General features: G+C 36.8%; 1 protein-coding gene across 1 annotated transcript in view; it reads right to left on the bottom strand.

Moving 5' to 3' along the window:
- Nucleotides 1–1,190: 1,190 nt before the first annotated feature.
- The window catches only part of LOC148872140 (uncharacterized), a 52,041-nt gene continuing 36,074 nt past the window's right edge, over nucleotides 1,191–17,157 (bottom strand). Inside the window, 4 exon segments of the mRNA XM_088970080.1 lie at nucleotides 1,191–2,392; nucleotides 8,532–8,717; nucleotides 8,848–8,916; nucleotides 8,919–9,810. Coding sequence (XP_088826206.1) covers nucleotides 1,191–2,392; nucleotides 8,532–8,717; nucleotides 8,848–8,916; nucleotides 8,919–9,810 — 2,349 coding nt within the window.

Genomic DNA, 17,157 nt, shown 5'->3' with positions numbered 1-17,157 from the left:
CATTTTTTAATATTTTTTATTTAAGAGTTTTAGGTATTAAAATATTTAAATAATGTTTTATTTTTAATGTTAAATTGTTATTATTTGAATAACATTTAAATTGAATAATTCATAAAACTATAATTTATATTGTTACTACATAATTTCATGATGAATTTTGTAAACATATAGAATTATCAATAATATGAATATTATTAAATCAATGAATTTTTTTGTATTTTGAATAAATATTTTAAATTTAGTATATAATTTTGTTATAACATTTAACTAGTTCTGAAATTTTTTAATTGAAACTTTCTTTACATAGATATAGATAAAAAGTGGGGGAGAGGATAAATCGGAATTAGAGATAGTTTAGGAGAGAATCTCGCTACTAAATTAGAGATAATTTATGAGATAAATAAGAGTTAGAGATAATTTAGGAGATAAATAGGAATTAGAGACAATTTAGGGGGAAGTGGTGCCAACATTAGAAATGCAAATCCCTCTTTCTTTATGGTTATTAGAAATAGTTAAGCATATGTGGTTTCCTTATTTGGTTTAATGGATAATTATGTGGAACTAAAAAAATAAAATATTCAAAAAAAACATAAAACTAGGAAGGGGGGTTTGAAGCAATGAGAGGGTTATTGACATGGCAGGACCAATTTATATATATAGATTGTACACATGAATGGGGAATCGGGGGTTTACATGTGGTTCGCTGGCCATACCATAAATAGGTTGTTGTTCCATGGTTTGGATCCAAAGTCTCTGTATTTGGAGTGGTGCAAAATGATCAGAGAGAGATCTACTTCCTCCTTTTTCTTTTCACATATAACCCCCTAATTCATCTTATTTCTTCTATGACCCCCCCTAAAGTTTATTTGTCAAATTACACATACCAAGTGAATAATACATTAGGAAAAGAATGCTAATAGTCACCTTTAACCAACTAGAAATCCATTAGCTTGGATGTGCAAATTAATTGCTAAAAGATTATTCTTTTAAGAAACTATTCATATCTCAAATATATCAAGAGTAAAATATGGATCATACAACTAAATGGTATAAAACACACCTATGGTGAAAGAATAAGGACATATGGGTATAGATAAGTAGAGAGAGGACATAAAACACAAATGCAATACTCTTTAGAATACAACAACTGAAGTCGAATATCTTTAATATCTATATCTTAGTAAAGATGACTATAGGGATGGATTATGCAATAGTGGTTGCTCATCAACTTGTATTTTGAAACTGATTTCCATACTTTTGCATCCTGTTGAAGTTGAACCTGTATCCCAAAGGCCCATAGGTTTATCTATGATGCATTCCACCTCTTGAATGTTTCGTTCAACATGAGAGTATCCTTCGGACCTCCTCAATCCCTCGAGCTCCAATGCAACTTCTTTCATTGTTGGCCTTTCCTTTCCATTTAAACTCAAGCATCTCTTTGCAATGTTGGCAACCTTTTGGAGTTCATACTCTCTACCATCTTTTAAGACTTGAGTATCAAGAATTTCAAAAATATGGTTCTCCATTATTGCAGAAATAAAATAAGTCACGATGTTTCTCCCTTCTAATGGTCTAGTAAAAGAAATTGGCTTCTCCCTTGTTAGGAGCTCCACAAGAACAACCCCAAAGCTATAAACATCACTTTTGTCCGTGAGTTGACTTGATTGAAAATATTCAGGATCCAAATATCCAAAGGTCCCTTGTACCATAGTGGTTAAGTGAGTCTTATCAATTGCAATTGATCTTGAAGTCCCAAAATCAGACACCTTAGCCCTACCTTTGTCATCTAAGAGGATGTTTGAAGATTTTATGTCTCTGTGGTAAATTGGTATTGAAGCTGCTGAATGTAAGTAAGCAATTGCTCCTACAACTTCTGTGGCAATTCTTAAGCGATTATCCCATGTTAATAAGAAATCCTCATTTTGATAATGAATATTGTAGAAAAGAGTTCCACCAGAGATGAATTCATAAACTAATAGAGGAATTTCTGTCTCTAAACAACAACCCAACAATTTAACCACATTCCTATGGTTGATTTGAGAAAGTATGACAACCTCATTGATGAATTGTTCAAGTTGACTTTCATCCTCTATCTTGGATTTCTTGATTGCCACAATTCTTCCATCTGATAACATACCTTTATAAACTGTACCTTGTCCCCCTTGACCAAGAATTCGATTTTCATTATATTGATCAGTTGCCTTTGCTAATTCATCTGCTGTAAAGACTTTTATTTTCTCGACATTGCCTTCTTTTGATGAAATTTGTTGTTCTAATAGCAAACCACCATTTCTTTTATAGAAAATTTCTTTTCGTTTCTGTATTTGTCTTTTCTTCAAAACATGGTACAACCAATAACTGAATGGAAGTAACACCATACCTAAACATACACCTGCATGATCCATGGAAGATAATTGGTTAAGAATAACATAATAAATAAGAGGAAACCAACAAATAGAAGATTTTTATGCAGCAATTCCCATGTGTTAACTTTGTTTAAAAGTCTTTGATCATGCACGCGTCATGTATGTGTGCAGATATAGAGTGGTGAGCTAAGAATCTTGTTTATTAAAGCTTAAGTGGTTCTATAACGTATAAAGTTAATATCAAGAGGCAACTTTTTCTTGAAGACCCTTGCTACATAAAGCCTAAAAAGCAAATTTCATTCATAAATGCTCATATTACAATTAGATCATTAAAAAGAAATAGTAAGAAAAGTGCTGATACAACATCATAAATTAGAGTAGTCTTGCTAAGAAAAAGAGGTAATCAAGAGCACTGAAAGAAAACAACTTAAGAATCCTTTGTAAATGATACAAAAGTCATAAGATTCCAAAAGGAAGGCATCTACCTCCAACAAAAAGCAATTTGACAAGTGCAACACCCTCACTATACATCAACTATTTAGATAGGGATATTATTCACTAGATCAATCATAGAATATTTGTTGTTTATATTTCTAATGCATGTGGGTAGTTTATATTTACTTCTTGTTTCATAAGAAAGGCATGTGAAAACAATTAATTGTATTCTCTACCTCCTAACACTCCTTCACATTTAAAATAATAACAGGGTGTTTGGAATGAGGAAGGATTAGCTGAATGTGATGGTTGTTCAATGAACTACTGATGATAATTTTCCATGCCAATAATAAAATACATGAATCCTACACCTCTCATAGTAGGGCCTATGAATTTATTTATTAGCATGGAATATCCCTATGTCATTCACATTCACTTATTAGATGGTCATTTACTTCACACCCTATAGTTACAATGTGATAGAGAATTAGGTCCTCGTTAAGGAGGTTTGTATCAATTGTAGGCCATTGAATCTTGCTTCCACTATGGTTAGAAAATGTGTTGGCATTACTATTTGGCAGAAATGGCTAGGCCATCCTATCCATCATATGACATCTCTTGTGCTTTCTAAGTCTTAGCTACTAGTTACAAATAAGTTCTCTATTTGTAGTTCATGCCCTCTTAGCATGAGTCATAACTTTCCATTCTCTTTTACTTGTTCACTTGAGTTACTGCACTTCAATGCTTAGGGACCTCTCTTCTTTATGTCATTATTGAAGGTTAGAGATATTACATTATTTTTGTGGATTTTTTACTAAGGATCAGTTTGCAAGGAGTACAAATGCAAATGTGTAGGGTGAAAAACCATATATTTTGTATTATTTTATATGTATTTGCATGGTATATATTTGTATTTCCTAAGTTCATTTGGATTTTTCCCAATGAAAAGCAAATCTTAATTGCCTAATCTTTTATTCAATTTAAAAAATCAAGTTGAAAATTTGTTAAACTAATGGTGGTACAAAGCATCAACCTTTACTTGGGCTCTTTCATTCAACTAATGATGTTGCTCAATCCGAGGTGATGCATGAACTAAGGAGAGCAACCAGATAGTCCTTGCCAACAGGGCAGTATCGAGCTACAAGGATGAGGTTGCGCTTCAAGACCTAGGATCAAGAAAGTAGAAGTCAGAGGCCCGAGGAGCTATCCTCGGGTAGATACTCCGATGCACAAGTCAGTAGGAGGTGGTAGATGGTCGGGCCGAGAAATAAGGGTGCTGGTCTAAGCTAAGTAGTAGTATGGGTGTCAGAAGTTGGGCCCCTTACCTTGAGCACGACTACCTTCTTATAGCTGCAGACCCATGTCCTGGTTGGATTGCACTCTTGGGGTTGTCAGGATGAGGTAAGCTGCCAAGGTATTCGAGATAGAGTCCTAATCCCCGGTGAGTTGTCTTCCTTACTCCTCTTTATTCGTAGTTATGCTTATCTGTGCCATGGGTAGATGACGTGGCTGGGGATAAGATGGGGGGCCTCAGTAATAGCATAGCTCGACCTAGACCGCGAAATGAGTGTGTGTTGCAGAGCTGACCGAGCTATGATAATGTGGCTGGGCTGACTGGGCGATGACTGGGAGGCCACGTGTCTATCTAGACCAACTCAGCTATGACCCAAACACCAGTCCCCCATTTCTGAAGTCGAGGCATGAGGTGTTCTTCCAAGGTTTAGCGCGGCAGGACTCCTTGTTCCTCAGCTGAGGAACTCCAAGTCGAAGTCTAGTTGAAGTCTAGTTGAGCGTCTGATCCACTTGATGTTCCTCGGTGTTTGCCATAATGTGAGGTCCATGCAATGTGGGCTGTGGCCGGGGAGTCCTTCAATCGTTGGTTGCAAAACTCCAAGAATTTTAACTTCGGAATCCGAACACCACTTCCTCAGTTCTGGAGCCGAGGAGGGGGAGTGCTCGACCGAAGTGTTGTGCGGTCGTGTAGCTCGGTAGGGCGCCGAGGTATCAAGATGTGCTTCAAGGTCTGTCTTCTTGGTGGAGCCGAGGAAGGGCTCTTCGTTCCTCAGCTGAAATGTCGCGTAGTCGCTTAGCTCATCCGGGTGTCGAGGAAGGACTTTCTGATTCCTGGTGGAAGTCGAGCTTCGGTGTGGAGGCCACTATGATGCTCGGCCATGGTGTGCTGAACTCCGATGTCGGGGGCTTAGCTCGATCGGGTGTCAAGGAAGGGCTTTCTGAAGCCGGTGGAGGCCGAGCTTCAGTGTTGAGGCCACTGTGATGCTCAGCTATGGTGTGTCAAGATCCGAAATCAGGGGCTTAGCTCGGCCCGTGAAAGAATGGTAGGGTCCATCTAATGGACGCCATAAAGGTTGCGGAATGGGTGGGCGAATTTCAAAAATTTTTCTACCTTCTCCCAACTGGGAATCATATTCCCTAAATTTAGAATACAATATTCAAGGATCCTACTTGAACCCTAATCAAACCAGATCTGTACCAAAAGACAAATGGGAGGAATATACTTGATCCGGAGAAGCACTATCTCCCAAAGTTGGTGTTCATGCCCAAAGAATGCTCCAAGATCCGTTCCTGCTGAAGATGACACAGCTGTGAATGGAACAGAACCAGCAGGGTGCGTCCTACACACTGGATCCTTCACAAGAATCCTCTGGAAGTACTAAACACTGAATCTTTTTCAGTCTTTCTTGCAAGACTGATGTCAAGAACAGATTTCTTGACTTTCTTTTCTGCAAAGATCTAATCTTGCAATGGCAGATGGCGGTGGCAGGAGGGGATCTCCAAAATGAAAAAGGCTGAACTGCTTTTTCTCTTTTTCTGGAGAGTATGAGATCTGATCTTAATTCGCAGGAACCTTTTTTGCGATTTTTCTTGGTTCGAAATCTGCTGTAATTCTCTCTATCTTGGTTCGTTTTTCTCCTCCTTTCTTCTTGATTAAGAAACCTCCTTATTAGGAGTTATCCCAATCCAAATCAGTATTTGGATAAGGGATAATCTTAATCCTTTCTGCAGATAGAGTTAGCTTACTCCTGATCTTATCAAGAGGTTACCAGATTCAAATCTAATTTGAATTTGGTCTCTAAGAGTGGATAAGGCTAAAGGCCCAATCCTTTTACTAACTTTAATCTCAAATTCGCCCCATGGATGGGTGATCATATCAGCCCACCTCGAAATGGGCTTTTGGCCCATTAAGTGTTCAGTGTCTAATTACTTTCCAATCTGCTGCCCAGTTGGGCTTCTTTGTATGGCGTGGGACCCAAGCATTGATCTACACACCAGCCACAAGGGTTCGGCCCAGCCTTTAATACAAGGCCCAGCCGAATTCACTGAAAAACTCAATGAACCCCTTGAGTCCATCATATGGACCCTATGGGCCCAACACTTACATTAAGTGGTCCCTGGGCCAAGCCATCTTATAAAAACCCAGGGACTGTGGGCAGGTGCAAGATTATCCCATCAGGTATTATCCTAAATGGTCTTACACTTAACCTCTCAGCCCTTAATGATCAAGCACTGCCCGACAAGAGAGGACCTCTCCCTCGGCTGCAAGGAACAGTGCCGCACTCTCCTCTCACATGGATCCCAGGAATTAAAACCATTTGCAAACAATTTGAAACCGTACATATATAAATATATTAATTTTGCAAAAACAAAATTCCAACGATTGAAATCAACTGCCGGCAGTTTGGTTTCCATAAGAGAGAGTGCATTCCCGATCATTACCCTTTGTCCGACAAAGTGGCTGATCCTGTCACTATGATCACCCACTCAGATGAATTCTCAAACTGTCCCAACATACCCAGGTTTTGATCCCCGCTAAGGATCTCACTGATTGGTATATCAAAGACAGCTTGATCCGACACCTAGTGAAGTGTCATAATCGAGTCTAGGGGTCAGGTGTAAGTTTCCAGTTTTGCCCATCTATCTCCAAGGTCCAGGGCAAGACTGGAAATCTGGTCCAGTTCAAGGATTCAAGTAATCCCATACTGCATGTGCCCCGGGTCTTACCCTGATGGCTGAGACAGGCCATCCCAACACTTGGTGGCACACCAACATCAGCCTTGGCAGGATAAATCTCCCCAGACTTATCCAACGGCTGTGAACATTTAAAACTAACATGAATCTCTATAAATGTCCAGTTTTAGGGTTTTACACAGAATTAAACCAAACAACATGAATCAAACATGCACTTTATTTATTTCCACTAAATAACAAAAGTACATCAAATCAGATTGAAGCTAAGGGCATACATAAACTGTCTAACAGCCCGGTGCCAAGGAAGGGCATTCTGATGCTAGTGGGAGGCCGAGCTTCAATTTTAAGGCCATTGTGATGCTTGGCCATGGTGTGCCGAGCTTCGAAGTTAGGGGCTTCACTCAATAAAAACTTTAGAAGATAATCATTAGAGGAGGTTTTGCCAAGTTAAAATAGGGTTATTTCAGTAACTTTGTATGTAAAATAATTTATAAAGGGTATAATGGGTATTTGGAAAAATTGGTGCATCAATCCAATGTTTTGTGTCTGGGAAGGTGATGGAAGGGAGGTTATTATCGAATTACTCAAAAATTCAAGGGAGGTATTCATTAAAATGAAACTATATGGGAGGTTTTTATGATTGTTAGAAACTTTAGGGGAGGTTTTTGTATTTTATCCTTGTTTGTTATACAAATTGTGTTCATATGGGCTATATGTAGCATATAATGTTATTTTTTATGAAAATTAATGTTTTTCCCTCTGCAACAATGTTTTAAGACCAAGACTAGATCAGACACTAGGACTATTAAACCCGAGAGTTAGACATCACTCCAACTTTTTAGAACCGCATGTCAAATTTTTGAAAACACCTTTATAAAGTCACCTTTACAAAAGCACTTTTATAAAATTCAACTAGGGATAATTTTATAAGTGGTATTTTAAAATTCAACTAGGAATAATTTTAGAAGAAAAAAATTGAATAAGTGGTTATTGTATAAACACCTAAAAAAGTGGAAATTTGGGCTTAAAACATAAACCCTTATTTTTAAATTAAACACTTATTTCCAATTTATTTCCCAAACACCAATAAATGCTTGATGGAAATCCCGACCCAAATAAACACTTAAATACTCCCAAACATGTCTTAAATTTATTCAAAAAATGTGACGCTTTTGAATTCAAAAAATGCAGCCGACAATCATGACCATGACCAGGTGCTTTGTATTCTAAAAATACCCGTCACAAATTCTTGTATCACTTGCGGTCTATGCTTTTCTAGAACAAGTTATAATGAGATCATTCCTACATGAAAATATAAAAAGGTTCGGGAGGAAAAGGTCAATTATAAATTGTTTGCAAATGATAAAAGTTATTTTAATAAAATGCAAAATTGAGTGTAGATTTTAATAAATATGTAAAGCTATAGGGGTGTGTTAAGTATTTTGATTATTTACTTTGCTACTAATTCATCAGAGCTCATCCCGATCATAGATCATCGGGTCCGGCCGTTTGTATCGCCGGCTACCTCATTAGAGCTCTTCCAAATCTCCATGGCTGCCACAGTTCAACAGCTTCTGCTGTTGTTACTTCACAATCTGCCTACATCTTAATTTTCTCTTGTCAATCCATATCGCTTGGGTTTTGACAAATAATGGAACTGACTACTGAGTTTGGGGAGAAATCCTGATGCTGATGAATGAATAAATAGCAATTATATGTTGTCGTGGATTTAAATTATATTACCTATGGAGAGTTGAATCACCAAATGTTTTGTCTTTGGAGGTGGAAGAGGGATGCAACCACGCCTATTTCTTCTTCCGTCACCCTCTGTGCCAAGTGGGCAAGAGCAGTTATAACCTCCAGGCATGTTTGTGCAAATCGCCGATGATAAACAGTCATTCATGGTTGAATACAAGCATTCATTTATATCTGCGAACCATATATTAGAAATTATTGGACTAGAATCAAAATTTTGTAAAGACTGTTTTTTAGGTAGAATTTGGAAAGAGGCAGATTTGGTAAAGAAGAATGAAATTAAATTATCGATATTATTATGTACCTTGACATCCGTGTTGAAGATAAGGGTTGCCTCGGTAGCCTTCCGAACATTTGCAGAGATATCCGAGACGTTGGACGACTTGTAACAGTGGGTGTTGTTGCCACATGCATAAGTAGTGGAGTTTCTCAACGTAATGTTTTCGCAGGAGTCGTTCTCTATTGCCCAGTCGAGCACGGTTGGAACCATTCCTCTGTTTCTTCTATAGAAATCAAAGCCCGAGAGATCAGCTATGGAGAAGTTGTACCACTCCTTGTCTGCGATAAAAGAGTATGCGCATGGGTTGAAACCTGATGATGAATTGTCAAAGTATTCCAGAGTTCCCCAAATATGCTTCAGTCCCTTGGGGATGGTGGTCTGGCAATAACCCATCCCTGGGTAACTCCCATTGAGCGTCTCTTCTATTCCTTCGCACTCGTTGGAGCATCCGTATTGAAACCGAAAGTTCCGATACCATAAGGTGCTATAATTTCTGGAATCAATGTAGGCTCGAGTATTGCAACCGATAGCTGTGAATATGTTGCGGGTGTCGGAATAAGTATAGGGCGTATTCCTCAAATACATTAGGATTGAGGACATATTAGGGCTAACAACTAACGAATGATTGTAGCAATTGTAGCCCATAAATGAATAGACGTGCAAGTGGCCTTTTAATAATGATATTTCTTTAACTTCCATCACTCTATCTTCCTCATCGTAGAACCTGTCTTGGTCTGTGTTTACGAGGATTAAAATATCTGGGGCAAATAATTTGGGAGGGGTGTAAGTGTGGCTGCAGGATAGTCGGAAGCCTTCTCTGTAACAGTTTGTGTTGTCTCCGAAGCCAAAAGGGTAGGGAACGGTGATGTTCCCACATTTATCTGGGCAGTTAGGCTTTGCCTCCACCGACTTGGCTGATGCTGACGATGAAAATGTCGCAGTTGCTGGGCAAAAAGAAGTCAACAGGAACAGGAGGAGTAGCACAACCTGCAGAACCATTGTTAAACAATTATGAGTAGCACAACCTGCAGTTGCTGGGCAAAAAGAAGACAACAGGCACCACATTTATCTTGGCTTCCTTGCTTGACAGAAGAGGATCAAATTGTGATTAAAAATTTTCTCATTCTTGTTTTCTTATGGAATCTTTATAAGACTTTATGGCAGGGATAATAATTTCTTGCTTGTCCCAGCCCATAAATTTCTGGGTCAGGCTTTGGGTGCATTTGGCATTCCTTATTTTAAGTACAGAAAAGGAGATGAACCCTTAAAATAAGAAATGTCAAATGCAGCCTTCATCCCAAAACTTCAGGCCTGGCTTATATGATATATGTGCTAATTACTTGTATATATACTCTATAATTTTAAAACCTACTAACAAATACCTTGTAAAATGGCCCCACATAATACAAATATGCCATCCATTAAGAAAACGTTAGAGCTGTTTCAAATGTCCTTTAATTTTTTCATAGTCCCATTTTTATCACTCATTTAGTCATTTTCTTGCCTTCCTCTTCTTTTTCATTGACCGAACCAAAGTGGTAACTACCATATTCTTTTCTTTCTCTCTCTTCATCTTCTCTTTATTCTTCTTGAGCTAGCCCCTCTCTCTCTCTCTCCCAACCTCTTCATATTCAAACAATGCTTATTACGAAACAAATGGGATTTATGGGTGCAAATCAACTTTGACTAATTTTTACAAGGGGCACACACTTAAACTAAGGTGGCATTTGATAAATTTGAAAATTCAGTTCTTAAAAGTTAAAAAGATATTAAATGTGTCTGAAATCTAAAAAGAGGCATAGTTGCTTTTCTACTTTTTAGAGGATCTGAATCCATAAGTTTGCTTGTATTGGATCAACCCTTTACCATCTGAAATTTACTGATTTTACTATTTACCCCTAAAACATACAATTTGGAAATGTTGAATTCAATTTACATTATCTCATAAAAAATAATTTTCAACCTCAAAATGATATTGAAACAATACAAATAAAAAATAATAAATTAATAATTACTAATTAATAAATGTAATAATTAAAATTAAAAAAAATAAATAATGATTATAAAAATATTAAAATAATTACTAATTTACACAAATAAAAATTAATAGTTGATAAAAATAATAAATAATTAATAAATAACACAAGTAAATTTAATAAAAAATATTAAAATAATTTATAATTATTAATTAATAAAAGCATTATTATTATTCACCGAACCACCACTGTTGCTTGTTGCAGCGGTGGTGGCGTTGGTGGGAAGACAGGGGAGGGAGAGAGACAGAGAGAGAAGACAGGGGGAGAGAGAGAAAACAAGAGCGAGAGAGAAGACAAGGGGAGAGAGAGAAGACATCGGCGGTGGCGGTGGTGGGAAGACAGGGGAGAGAGAGAGAGAGAGAGAGAGAAAGAGAGAGGCAGAGAGAAAGAGAGGTCGAATGTTTAGGTTTTTTGGGTTTGGTAGTATCAGGGGTAACTCGGGTCATTTACAAAAAATTGTAAGGATATTTTGGACATTGGACTGGCTCTGAAACTCATTTGAGAGTGTTAAGAGCTGGGCCAAGGTCTATGATTTTCAGATCTGAAAATCAGTTTTAGACCCACTTTAAGAGGTACAACCAAACAAGGGGTGAGGTTTGAGAAGTAGCATTTTCAGATTCAGACCTCTAAAAAGTGCAATCAAATGGCACCTAAGAGGGGAAATCCTTTTTTTTTGTGGAGGGGGGTTTATAAAAGTGAAAGTAGAACACCATTTCAAACACAAATTTTGAAAGGGTGACTCTGCTCAATGACCTTAGAAATGATTGGGGCAAAGGGATGAATAAAATAGAGAAGAAGAAGAGGAGGAGGAAGAGGAAGGGAAAGCCCCTGCTCTAGTTTGGTGGTGCTTGTGGCAATGGAGATGAGAAAAAGGGAGAAATAGTGCTACTCTCATTCAGTGGAGTATGGAGCAGTAGAGAAGATAGGATGGGAGAAAGAAAAAGAAAGAGAGAAGAAGAAAAAGAAGAAGAAGAAGAGACGATAGAACTCAACATTTTGAACAGGGCATATTTTGAAAATTTAATGAACAGTTAAGGGTAGTTATATCATTTACTTTTTATCTATTAAACATTTGGAAGATCAAGAAGTTATCTATCTATCTATCTATCTATCTATTTATACATATATATATATATATATATAAAATGGTTTCTGAAACTATAGATTATATTTAAGTACTTTTCTAATTTTATTTTATTTTTATGATAATATTAGATTTCAAATTACTACCTTGTACTTTGGGGGTAGTGACAGTTACCCCCATGAACTTTTAGATTCCAACAAAACCCTCCTCTCCATTAAGTTGAATCAAAGTTAACTTACCAAAATACCCACTTAAGAAACTTCTATTAAAATGGAAATTGCAGAAAAAAAAAAACAAGAAACTCCTATTGAAATCTAGAATTGCAACAAATGCAACAAACAATTAAATCAATTTAACCCGTAAGAAGTGGAAATTGAAAAGAATGTTAAAAGAATAATAGGAAAAGGGTAATTTGGTGATTTGGAAAAATCTAAAGTCACATGAGATTCTTTTTTTCAACCTTAACTGATGGAATTCTAATTACAGAGGGGGTCTTTGTTGGTAATTGCTCCATTGTGACTTAGATAACGAGGGTTCGAATCTTGAAACAACCTATATGGTTAGGCTGCATGCATCTGCCCCCTCCCCAAACCCTGCATTGTTGGGAGCCTCTTGCATTAGGCTGTCCTTATTATAATATAGGGAGAATGACAGTTCAGCCCAGGGTGAGAATTTTTAGGCCCAAAGTACAGTTGGGGTAGGTGACAGCTCGGAATTGATGCCAATTCACAGGCTGCATTAGTATATAGAGTGGGAATTTTTGACATTTTGAATGTTTATAACTCTGCAGTGGAATTTAGAAACCTGCATTAAGCATGTTCATACTTTTTCGTAATATTATATGTATAATTATTATGAAATGATATATATATTATATATTACAATTTTATATTTATACACATTATACATATTAAATATATTTAAAGGATTTTTGGACTGTAATTGATCCCCTTAGAAATCTAATTTGCAGCCCCCTCCTAGTCCATTAATAGACCCCCTATAAACCGCATCCTGCCTGTGAATTTGGCATCAATCCACAGGCAGGATTCAGTCCACCCCTAATCTACTAATAACTCCACCTAGGAGTGGACTGAATGGTAAAAACCCCTATATTTAAAGGCATAGGCCCAATTTTCTGCCCAGCCCATGATCACCCCTACTTTGGATTTTTCCAGTTGATGTGTCACTAACCGATGCCGATGAGTCTGGAGAACCCTAGCTCGACGAAATAGAACCTTGTGTCCAATTTGCATGGACCTTAACCGGGGGTTATATATTGAAGAGGAAAAATTAAAAACCTTGCGTAGAGTTCACTTTGAAACTGAGTTGTATATTTGAAAATAAAAAACTTGCATGGCCAAAGTTTGCTAATGGCAATCATCTCCCCAGAATTTTCTAGACATAGTTGCAACTAAACCCACTCTCCTAGAATTCTCTAGAAAGAGGCATCAAAATGACAAAAATGATCAAAAGATCCATGAAATTTCATTTGACCCACATATTTATTTTTTTAATTTTTCTCTTCTTATCAATTACTACTCCAAATCCATCCACTCTCTTTTCCAAAATTTTCTTTCCGCTCAGTTTGGAAAGAGTATAAATGTAAAGAAGTACAGTACAAATATATACAAAATAATACAAAATATAAAGTTGTACACTCTACATGTTTGTATTTGTACTCCTTCCAAATAAAGCCTTCATATCAATGGCTTAAATGTAAAATTGCAACTTTAAATTTTTATCTTTATAAAGTTTGATTTGTTTTCTTTTTTTCTTTCTATACAAGCCAACCTCAATAGTAATTGCATGAATATCTTGAATATTTTAGTGTCTCTTGTTAAAAGATTCCAATAGAAGAAATTTAATTACAACTGTAGCAAAAAATTCACAAGAAATTTCAGCAATGGTCCAAAACTTATGCGAAGGTTTCAACAAATTACCCAAAAAAATAACTGAATTGTAACTTGCAAGCAGTAAGAGATATCACCCAGCAATACTTTATTTTTGTCTATGTGAACTAATCTTAGTGTGAGACGTTAGATCACCCAGCAATACATCCAGCATTGGCAATGCTACAACGAGTCTGTGTGAAGTAGCTATTATGTGGAGAGAGCCTTGTGGGCTATACATTTTAGATCGGCTAATATGAAAAACGGAGGTGGAGTTTCATAAATTCTTGCTGAATAGATGTTATGAGAAATATGGACCCACATTAACTCTCCTTCATTAACAAGAGTATATTACAGTGTCTAGAATTTTCATTTTTTTTCTTTTTTTTTTTTTTTGCTGGAAATAGTGTCTAGAATTCTCATTTCCTTTTTCTTTCCCATCAAACTTGTGAGTGGGGTTGACGAGGTCAAGGCAGGATACAATCCCAGGTCCATGGAAGCTTTAGTCAATGCAAACCCTACTTACACCATGTGAACAGCTTGCAAATTTACATTGGAAATGTCTTCACATGAAATAAATTACATAAGTATGAAGATATTCCTAATATAAGGCTGTAAAAGATGTTCAAGGCCCTTGACGGAAGCCAAATTCCCTAAGTCCTACCAACAAATTTTTCCCACATCTCCACTCACGGGATTACAGCAGCACATTGGATAAATGATCCCTTACTAGGAAAACAACTACAACAAAACTTCACAGCGATACAGTATTTATTTGCATGGATATTTTCCTTTTGTTTCATAGGACTACACAACCAGAGTAGCTCATCCCTCCACAACTCTCTGGTGGCACCAGGATTCGATCCCAAGTTTTTGCTGGAATATGCCATCCAACGGACAATAACTGATCCACCAAACATGGTTCTTTCCTTAGTTCTTTTTCTATTGGTCAAATATTTTTAATATTTAAAATTCAAAGTTTCAAGTCAAGCCAACTCTAGACCCTATCATAAGTTCAGGACCTAGGCACCAATTTGGTCCAGACTCAAGCGCAACCAAAGCTAAATCCAATACAACTCAAGCTGGGCTCAGGCATTATACCCAAGGATTAGATCCGAGTCCAGTTCGAAAAATGAAAAATCCTAATTTTTTAGTCCAGGCCCAGCCAAGGGGAAAAAGTCCAAGTCCGTACAAAATTGCAGATTGGATTGGTTCAGGTTTAGATTGGACCCACCCAAATTTCACACCTAATACGCCAAGTGTTGGGGGCAGGAAGGGGGCTACAACCAGAGCAACACCCCCATTGAAAGTTCAGCTCACAAGCCCATAAGAGTGCGAGGTGACAAACATGGGGCATGGGCCTCAGGCTTCACTGGACAACTTTATACAATCTGAATGAGTTCCGCGGCCTTGTCGAAGAAAAGTAGAAATAACATTTCTAGCTAAGGCTCATTTTGGAAAGAACATATGTTAGAGATTGGAGCAAGGTTTGGACGTGGGTTGATTTGCAGATAGGGTTGCAATTTGGGTGGGATTAGGTTAAACATATGTTATAAATTTTAGGGTATCAAGAGTAAAATATGGATCATACAACTAAATGGTATAAAAGACACACCTATGGTAAAACAATAAGGAGATGAGGGTATAGATAAGCAAGAGAGGACATAGGAAATAAATGCAAAACTCTTTAGAATAGAACAACTGAAGTTGAATATTTTTAACATCTATATCTTAGTAAAGATGGCTAGAGGAATGGATTATAAAGTAGTGGTTGTTCATCAACTTGTTTTTTGAAATTGTTTTCCATACTTTTGCATCCTGTTGAAGTTGAACCTATATCTCAAAGGCCCATTGGTTTATCTATGATGCACTCCACCTCTTGAATGTTTGGTTCAACATGAGAATATCCTTCGGACCTCCTCAATCTATCGAGCTCCAACACAACTTCTTTCATTGTTGCCCTTTCCTTTCCATTTAAATTCAAGCATCTCTTTGCAATGTTGGTAACCTTTTGGAGTTCATACTCTCTACCATCTTTTAAGACCCGAGCATCAAGAATTTCTAAAAGATGGTTCTCCATTATTGCAAAAATAAAATTAAGTCACAATATTTTATTGAGATGGTCCTACTAAGCAAAACATAACAAAACATGTTTCAATTTTGTAGAAGCCTAATAAGCAAATTTTATTCACAAATGCTCATATTACAATTAGATCATGGAAAACAAATGGTAAGAAAAGTGTAAATACAACATCATAGATTAGACTAGTCCTACTAAACAAAAGAGGTAATCAAGAGCCTCAAAAGAAAACAACTTAAGAATCCTTTGTAAGTGGTGCAAAAGTCATAATTAAGATGCCAAAAGGAAGGCATCTGCCTCCAACAAAAAGAAGTTTGATAATTACAACTCCCTCACTACACATCAACAATTTAGAAAGGGGTATTATTCACTAGATTGATCATAGAATATTTGTTGTTTATATTTCTAATGCACATGGGTAGTTTATATATTTGCTTCTTGTTTCTTAAGAAAGGCATGTGAAAACAATTAATATATCTTCTACCTCCTAGCACTCCTTCACAATTGAAGTAATAATGGAAAAATATAGTGTTACCTACCTAGAGCTTTTCTAGTTCAATGACTAAGTTTTTTCCTGATTTTTTGTTGAATCAGATGAAATAAACTCAAAATAACTTTATTTACCAAGATGTTTGGAAGGTGGAAGGATTATCTGAATGCAATGGTTGTTCAATGAGCTGTGGAACTGATGATAATTTTCTATGCCAATAATAAAATACATAAGTCCTGCACCTCTCACATTGGGGCCTATGAATTTATTATTAGCATGGAATACTAGCATTGGTTCCACAGGCAACGGAACAACCATTGTGATTCATCTAATCCGAGTTAGTTTGGAAGGATGCCTATGTCATTCACATTCACTTAAACACACCCTATGGTTACAATGTGACTGAGAGAATTAGGTCCTCGTAAAGGAGGTTTATATCAAATGTAGGCCACTGAATCTTGCTTCCACTATGGTTAGAAAAATGTGTTGACATTACTATTTGGCAGAAATGGCTAGGCCGTCCTAACCATCATATGACATCTTTTGTGCTTTTTAAGTCTTAGGTGGCATTTGATAAATATGAAATTTCAGATCTGAAAAGTTAAAAAGATAATTTTTGTGTCTGAAATCTGAAAAGAAGTATATGTGCTTTTCTACTTTTTAGAAGTTCTAAATTCATATGTTTATTTGTATTGGATCAATCCTTTACCATCTGAATCCATAGGTGACATCTTTTTCATCATGTTCAAAAATCA

This window comes from Nelumbo lutea, chromosome 2, assembly GCF_056320005.1.
Source record: "Nelumbo lutea isolate HS-2025 chromosome 2, American lotus-T2T, whole genome shotgun sequence".
NCBI lineage: Eukaryota > Viridiplantae > Streptophyta > Magnoliopsida > Proteales > Nelumbonaceae > Nelumbo > Nelumbo lutea.
Note: the sequence above shows the minus strand (reverse complement) of the source record. Positions and strands in the feature narration are given on the sequence as shown.